This window comes from Acyrthosiphon pisum, chromosome X (genome assembly GCF_005508785.2).
Source record: "Acyrthosiphon pisum isolate AL4f chromosome X, pea_aphid_22Mar2018_4r6ur, whole genome shotgun sequence".
Lineage (NCBI taxonomy): Eukaryota > Metazoa > Arthropoda > Insecta > Hemiptera > Aphididae > Acyrthosiphon > Acyrthosiphon pisum.
Genome location: NC_042493.1, coordinates 29,532,954 through 29,542,422, shown reverse-complemented (window position 1 = coordinate 29,542,422; position 9,469 = coordinate 29,532,954). Strand labels below are relative to the sequence as shown.

Sequence of the window (9,469 nt, the reverse complement as noted above, 5' to 3'; positions counted from 1 at the left end):
AATAGCAGTAGAAAAAATAATGAAAATTATAGGCACAATGTTTTTATAAGCATTTAAATTTCGAATTTTGACAAAATATATCAAATTTAAAATTTAATAAATTATTTTTAATTAAAAAATATATAAAATTTTCAACTTTTATAGCTAAGGATTAAAAATTTAAAACAAAGTTCCACGTAAATAGGTTATATATAAATTACTTTATTCACAATAATATCATCAAATATACTTAGTAATATAATAGGCTGTTTGACCATTTTCGCTCAGAATCGTTTTTCTAATACAATGATATATCATTGAATTCAAATTTAACACCATCCATTACAGTGACCCACTTATAACCTACTGTACAGCAGATTGACATCCACTCACCCACATTTTTAGTCTTATTTTTCTATTTTTAATTTCGGTTATACAACTTATACAGGCTGCAAAAGAAATGTTGATGTATGATAATGTTGTATAGTTGTGTACAAAACAAAACCGATCTATTGTTCAATCTTTATTAGTAACTATTATTATACCAAAAAGGTTTTTATTTTTTTCTTTCTATATAATATTTTAAAATGTTTATCTTTGGGCCCCCCATTATGGGTTGAGGCCCTGGGCCCGCGTGTTTGACACACGCAACACACCCGGTTATTGCGGCACTGACTGTAATGGATGTGTTCAATTTGAATTTGAATATATACAATCGTTGTAAACAAAACACGACGTCTGTCAGCCTATATAATATATATTACCACAGATTAGCTATACTAGTATATAAAGTATAATGTATATACAAAAAGCGGGTAAGTGGATATCGCTCTACTGTACAGTAGGTTTCAAGTGGGTCACTGTAATGGATGATATTAAAGTGAATTAAATAATATAATATTATTGTTTACGATAAATGATTCTGAACGGAGACGGACATTCATAGAAACAAATTGGATGAAAATGCTAATATAAACAACCACTGAAAATTTCATTTATTTACTGCCATTTGCTTTAGAGTTACACAAAACACCAATCGATTTTGTCAAAAACCTATTTTGCGTAAAAATTCCCGTTTTAGCTCAATTTTTATTTTATTTTTCCGGACACTTTTAAAAACTAAAAAAGTCCCTAACAGCTCAAAACAAATAAAATTATTTTGAAAGTTTGATCAAGTATAGGAATTGATAAAACAAAAATATGGTGTATATTTCAAGACTTCAAGTATATACAGTTATTCGTTTTTGAATTACACAAAATAAGAAAATCTCTACGGGAGAAATCGAATGAATATCCAATGTTGTAAAAATTTGAACTTCAAACACTCCTAAAAATTTAATTTGACTTTCTGGTAGACATTTGTTTTTTCGATAAAGGTAGACAAACTTATTAGGAATCGTGTATTTAATTTTCAAATCTTAAATTTAAAAAGAAATATTTTTATGAATTTTAAACTCAAAATAATTTGCATATTTTACACAATATTTTAATCACCTTTTTTTTAAACACTTTATTGATGCCTGAATTAACATTATAACTTATAAGGTGTATATCCCTTGCAATGATAATGTTGTTTAGTTTTCGTTTATACGTTGTATGATGTTATAATCGTTATATTACTCAAAAATGTAAATATAGTTACCGTTAAAATCCAAAATAACAGTACCTTAAATGTTATTTCTTAATAGTTAAATAATTAATGTCATTATGTTACATATAATATTACTATATTAGAAAATAAAAATGTTATCATGTCTGTACTCTGTATAAATGGTGATGTTTGTAATCTTGTACTTATATTATAATTATTTTTTACGGAACCTTATTCATACCTACTATACTCTGTTCAGCGAGAGAACGCTTCGATTGTGCGCATCCCTCTGCATCACCATGCTATCGAAACCGGTTCCCCCACGCAACACCTTGCCATTGGTCGTCGGTGGGTGGCGCGGTCTCTCGCTGAACAGAGTATAGATTAGAATAGTAAAATACTTTAAAATGTTTCATTAGGTTATATTTTCTAAAGATATATTTTTGAAATTAGGTAGGTACCTTAATTGATACTTGTTGTTTAAATTGTAATTTGTATTAACATAATTAATATTTAATAGTATAATCTCAATAATAATAATTAATATTCATTCATCCTGAATTATATCTGAAAAATAAATATTTTTTATTAAAACCCCTTGATAGATTTGCATAGGCAATATATTATACATTAATGCGTTTAATTGTCGGCTGTCTTATGAGAATTGATAAGTGGTAAATGTACGGCAACTATCAGTTTCACTAGTTGCAGAGAAAAGAAAAATGTACCAGTTGAATATACGAATTAATTAATACCTACGAATTCCTATTAGGTATGTACTATCCTATTTTAGCTAAAAATTAGTTAAGTTCTTTTTTATAATTTCTCCTGAACTGCATACTATCATACTAACTACCATCCGCATAATATGAACGGCTATGAATTTATGAGTACCCCAAACGTTTGTTCAAATGTTTTATTCCGGTGTTTGGAAATCTGAATGCATTTATACATCCGCATCAGAAACCCAAAATCCGAATAAACGATTCGTGTGCCAAACCAGTAGTTAGATACAATTAAGTAGGTGCGTAAGCCCTCTGGAAAAATTTCGTAGTTGCGTCACTGAACGCCATCATACTAAAAACGTTCTGATTGACGTGAAAAACTAAATATAAAAAATTGTATATCTACATCAGCTCATATTATATTCTGTGCCCATACGTAACATCATTATTTTTTATTATTTTTTTTCTCCCGGTTCGTCGTTAAAATACGTCGATAACAACCGCTCTGTTGCTATCTTTGCGATAAAATAATTTTAATGAGCGTCGGCGACGGTGGAGTAGTAGTGGCAGAATGATGACCTGGTGTTGGTAGAGGAGGAGGTGGACCTTGTGTACCTCGTACAACACCGACAGATGATTGTTATTATTATATAGTGTGATGATAGTACGGCGGACTTTGGAATCGTAATTCGGTAGGTACCTACAACTAACGCGGCGTTTATGCGTTTCGTTTTCCTGATTGTATTATTATTTTTATTTAATTTCAAAACTGTGTTAGACTAGCGCCGGCGGTGTACAAAAACCGAATACGTGCACATTACATATCATATTAATTACTTTTATTATTACTGTTCGATTCAAGACAACGGAACCACCGCCGCCGCCGTCATCATCAGCATCATTTTGAATCAAAAATCGGCATTGTTTACTCCCCTCATCGTGTGCGCTGACCGCTGTTCCGTTGGGTTAGTTTAGCGTGTTCGGGCGCTAAGTACTTGAAGTTTTTGATTTCGTTCTTCTACACTGCCTTAGACGAAATCACAGTTATCAGACTTTGGACTGTCCTGGTCAAAAAGACGTTCTTCATTCGAGTTACACGCAATGGCATGACCGCACATCATATCGTCGTTCTTTAAAGTTTCTCGTTGGCCGGTAAGCTTAACATTATAATATAAATAAGGGCCCGTTTTACAATTATAGTTTAAACCTCGGTTACGCTTGAACCACTGATTTTACCGGCCGAATTCGGTTGTTTAACAGGAGTTCAACTATTGTTGTTGGGCCCTAAGTCATAATCCTAGTCTAAACCAATAGTTACTAGAATGGGCTTTTATCAAAGGTTACAAATTACAAATCAAGTTGACGTTCAATTGAAATGTTGATAATTTATTTCTAAAGACTCAATTGACTATTTAATAAGATAATTTTTCTAGTTAAATATTGATACTTGATAGTGATTAGTGGTAATGGTGGAGAAAATGTTTTTATAACACATCAAGAATAACAACATTATTTTGTTTGTTAATTTTATTTCAAACATTTTCCAGAGATTAGATAGGTACCTATTTAAATGAAAAATGACGAATTATTTCTTAGTAATTCAAAAAAAATATTTGTACCTAGTGACTCAAATTTTTTATGTACCTAGGTAAATTATTATATTTTATAAACCTTGAACATTTAAAAAATATTTAGATTAGCTGTAAGCTATTGTTTATTCACAGGTACTTACCACAAACCTATTCGCACCGTTCTACTGTAAGTTGGTTTTGACTCTAAAATTAGTAACAACAATATATTATAATATAAATATTATATATTATTAGGTTTAATAATTAAATATTTATAATATAGGTAATATATGCAATGTTGTTTCTAACAATTGTTGTAGTGGCTTGGTGTGGCGGGGTCCGTACATTCAATGGAAATGCTCTGAGTGTACGTATCGGCCAGTGTTGCTAGCTCCCGGATATGTGACCACCCCGGATTTTTAGCTACAAATCCTTGCCATACATACAAATGTGTTTCTTCCAACAGTTCCTCCCCCCTACAAACAAAAAAAACAGCTAATGCCATAGTTGCCGGGCTTAAGCTTAATATTTAAAAAAAAATGTTTAATCTGGGCACTGTATTACTAATAGTAAAATAAATAAATTAACAAGTATTGAAATATAAATTTATCATAAAATATACTTGTTATTATTGGTTCAATGTCTCTGTTTGACTGCTCAAAATTGTTTTTTTGTATGCTCTGATTTATTATCGTATTCAAATTTAACTTATCTATTACAATGACTTACCCAATGACGAGTCATGCTCAACATCTACTGTATAACAAAGTGGTACTTACTTGCCTACTTTTTTACGATTAATAAAAGTTATATGGATTTTTAACTCTTTACAATTTAAATTTTAAACTATAACCTAACTATAAGATATTTTAAATTCTGAGCAGATCAATGCATGTGTGATCTTAAAATGATGTATTTTTTATGTTCTTTTAAAATTATTTATAAAATTATTTATACCTTTTAAAAGTTTTAATTATAGATTTATAAAATTAATAACCTGATAAGTGTTTGGTTTTTTTAAAAAACGTGAACAAATGTGTTCCTTTATAAAAACAAGTTAATGTGAGCAGTGTGAACTACTTACTTCTTTTGCATTGACCTTTTTTAGAGATATTTTACAAATTGTTACTATAAAAAAAAGTTTGTATACATTCGAGGATACATTTTTTTTATTTTGTTTTTAAACATTCACGATTAACATCGATTTTTTTCTTATGCTTAAATATCAAGTATAGACTTTTTTTATAGGTAGTAATATTCTCACTTAAATAGATACTAATGATGCGGTTTACTATACATTTTAGTATTGATATTGTTTCATATATATCAATATCATATCAATATATCAAATAACAAATAATATCTATATCAAAAATAATTGATTGGTGATTTTTCTACACTTACAATAAAAAGTTTTATCTATTTATAATGTTAGGTAATTTATCTATCTACTTTTAAAACTGAGTACAGAAATGAATGCACAAAAAATTAACATAATCTACATACTTATACGACATCATTATACATCAATAGACGCTATGTTTTTGCATAAGAAATTATAAATGACACATATTTTAATCAAAATATAGGACATTTCATTCATTATTTAATCAATAATGAAAGGTTATGCTCAAGGTTATAGTATATCATATTTGCCCGATCACTTTAAATATATTTAAAACAAATTTAGATTTATTTTGGTCAATATGACAAAGAATATGAATATTGATGTTAGAAATGTTAAATATATTATTTTATATTAATTGCATTTACTGTTGGAGTTCATAAATAAATAATTTAAAAAAGGAATTATAAAAATAAAAAGGTATAATAATTTAATACACTTATTAATAATAAGTATTAATAAAAATAATCCACTTGTCACCAAAACTAGGCAATGCTTTTTAAAATAACTTCATTTGTTTTACAGATTTGGATTTCAACAGCCATGCAAATATAAACAAGCTGATCAAAAACAATACTATGATTTTACTTTTTATTTTATTTCAAACTTTATTTGTGTAGTAATCAGTAAAAAATAATTTTAACATGGCTGCACATTGTTTTGATCCTAATAACAAAGCCAGGTAAATTAAATTTGTTCATTTTTATTTTTTATTATAAATTTACATTTGTTTTTTTTTTAGTTGGTATTTCGGACAAATGTCACGTATTGAAGCTTCTGATCTATTGATGGGTGAACGAGAATGTGGAACATTTTTAATTAGAGATAGCCTCAGTATTCAAGGAGACTATGTGCTATGCGTGAGGTATATAATTTATAAATTATTTATAAGGGTAGCTCCACTCAAACTATTCTTAAAAATTTATTTGGCTTATAAAATATCAACCAATTTTTACAGAAAAATATTTTTTAATTTAAATAAAACTTAAAATACAATTACATGCTCTTATGAAACTTAGATTTAGAAAATTTTATTTCTTACTATTTTATTATCAATGATAAAAACTGAAATTTTTATATTTTCACAGTTTTATGCTACAGAAAATTAAAATTACAAAAATTGGTTTAATGCAACCATTATAATTTACAACTTGTTTAAACTAAAATATTCAAACTTGTCCAGTTTTAACGTGAGCTATTCCTTTTTTGCGACTTGAAAAGAATTTAATTATAATAGCTATAAATACCTATCTATACTGCTAAAAATATCTATACTGCTAAACATACCAATATTAATTTACGCAATCAAAGGACTTAAGTGTTGCTGACCCAACATACGAATGAAATATTATTTTCCTTTATGGTGGCATAAAGTTGTATGTACTTTTATAATAATACATATTGTATTTATTTAGTATAAACAATTGGATTTTCTTTGATGAATTAATTTTAAAATAAAATTTTATATTATATGTATTAATCATTTATTTAATATTGTAGGAATTATAATCGGTTGTTGGCAATATAAATAAAATAATTTATTGGTACTTTTATTAAGACCATAACTTGGTATATACAATAATTGTATTTCATAAATTATATATTGATGTTACAGGGAAGACAGCAAAGTTAGTCATTACATTATCAATAAAATACAAGAACATAATGAAACGAAGTATAGAATTGGTGATCAGATGTTTGCTGATTTGCCTAGTTTATTAGCATTTTATAAATTACACTACCTTGACACTACTCCTCTCTTGAAACCTGCTGTTAAACCAATAGAAAAAGTTGTTGCCAAGTATGACTTCGTTGGAAATGTAAGATTTTATTTCAATTATTAATACACATACAATATTAAAATACTTTTTTTAATTTTCCTTAGGATCAAGATGATCTACCATTTAGAAAGGGAGATATTTTGACAATTCTTGTAAAAGACGAAGAACAATGGTGGACAGCTAAGAATATTATGGGTCAAATGGGTTCTATTCCAGTTCCATATGTTCAAAAAGTGAGATATTTCATATTTTGAATTATTATATTAAATAATAGTTTTCTAAATATTGTATTATTACGAATTATAAACTAACTTCTATCTATCTAACTATATATACGTGAAACTACTTATAGCTTATACTCTTTGAAACGGCTAATCTCAAAAACTACACTACCAATTTGGCTGATTCTTTTTTTGTTGTGTTCGTAAATGTCAGGATATGGTTTGTATGAAAGAAAATTTTAGGAAAAATGACCGAAAAAGTAACAAATCTGGAAGACAAAAATACAATAGTGGCGCCATTTGTCATAATATATTTTTATTTATTGTATGGTTGTTATTGGTTGTGATTGAATATAACTTTAGACCTGAATATTATATTTGGTCTAAACCATATAACTTGGTGAAAATGCTATTCCTAACACTAACTTTTTGTCAGTTTTTTGAAAACACTACACATGCACATCATACACAATGAGTTAATAATACTTTTGTAATTAAGTATATAAAAAAGTGGCTAGTGGCTAAATTTCAAATTCTACCTATAACAAAAAAAAAAAAAGATTACTTAAACAACTTAAATTTTTTATGAGCTTTTGAACGATTTTTGATATTCAGTGGTAAATAATTGATCTATTACCATTTAGATTTTTGAATTATTCGCCAAATATTTATATTAGCATATTCCATACATGGTAAAAATTTCAAACTATTTTGACTCATTTTTAGCCATGCTAATTTTTTCAAATTTTTCCTAATTATTTTTCAGTTAGAAATTCATTAAAGGGTTTTATTTTCTTAGCTAACATAAGAAATTTTAATAGAAGCTTTCCAACAAAGTTTTCTGAAAAGTCACACTATTTATAACCATGAGATATTTTATATTTTGATAAAAAAAAATTTTACTATTTAATTTCATTATTTGTACAAGTATGACACAATGTCTCCGCTCAGAGTTGTTTTTCGTATAAAATGAATTATCATTAAATTCAAATATAAAACATCCATTACAACGATAAGCTCGACAAATACTGTACAGCAGAGCGGTACCCACTTGTCTACCTTTTTAATTTTAATTTTTTGTCTATATATACAAATGTTTGGTTATTTTTTTTATTCATCAGATTTTAGTACGATTAGATTAGATACGGGTTTTGTATTAATTATATCCAAGCCGCCATTGGTTGAATTAAGTAAAAACGAGAAACTTGGTATAACTTTGATACTTTAAGAGATAAATTATGTATGCACCACTTAGCTGAGGTTCACAATAACGGAAATACATCTATATAGCGCCATATTTTATATTTGTTCATTTTTCTCAGGAAAAGTCAGATTGTACAGCTAGTAAACTTCTATTATTTTATAATTTAACTTGTCTTTGTATTTTTTTTTTTTTTAAGCAGCATTATTTATTTTAGAAAATCAATTACAATTACTTAACTACAATAAATTACACTAATAATAACCGATATGTATATCAACTGTGGTATAAGCTCGTATCTAGTTCCAATACTTAAATTAAAAACCAGGATCAACATTTTAATGATTATGATTTAATTAATAAATAGGATTTTATTACACAATCATAATACTTAGTTATTTTTTAAATTATATTGAAAGGATGATTTATTTTTATTAATCACATTATTTGACTGAAGCATAATGTAAACAATATAAATATGAATAATGTATAAGTATTGATTATGAAAAAAATATATATCAAATCTGTGTTTAACATTAATTTTTTATTTTAGTATGATGGAAATCCACCATTACCAATAAAAGACAGTAATCAAATTCCTGGATCTAATAATGAGTCAACATTAAGGCGGTCTAGTCTTCAAGTAAGTTAATTGCATTGTTTGATAAAATATTGTTAATTAACTCTTTTTCATGATTTATTTTAAAATTGTATCAATAGTATTTATATACAATTCTTGTTTAAATTCAAACTCAATTATATGCAAATACAACTAATTTAACTCTATGGATTGAGCTCCTACATACAAATACTCTTACAAATTTTCTATGGTATACTCTCAGCAGTCAGCATATAGGCGTATATTGGGTCTTTGGGGCCTTAGCCCCCTTTCAAAAAAAAGTAACCTAAACTTAGTTTATGGTGAGATATATCTCTGCCTGTAATTGATACACCTAGCCCCCACAGATTATTAAGAAGACAAGACACCCGCACGA

At 27.5% G+C, this 9,469-nt stretch overlaps 1 protein-coding gene across 1 annotated transcript in view; it reads left to right on the top strand.

Annotated features, from left to right (window-relative positions):
• Positions 1–2,963: 2,963 nt before the first annotated feature.
• Positions 2,964–9,469, top strand: part of LOC100164632 (adapter molecule Crk) — a 10,183-nt gene continuing 3,677 nt past the window's right edge. Inside the window, exons 1-6 of the mRNA XM_001943234.5 lie at positions 2,964–3,447; positions 5,797–5,953; positions 6,014–6,136; positions 6,887–7,091; positions 7,157–7,285; positions 9,028–9,117. Coding sequence (XP_001943269.2) covers positions 5,916–5,953; positions 6,014–6,136; positions 6,887–7,091; positions 7,157–7,285; positions 9,028–9,117 — 585 coding nt within the window. The 5' untranslated portion in view covers positions 2,964–3,447; positions 5,797–5,915. The remainder of the gene's footprint in view (positions 3,448–5,796; positions 5,954–6,013; positions 6,137–6,886; positions 7,092–7,156; positions 7,286–9,027; positions 9,118–9,469) is intronic.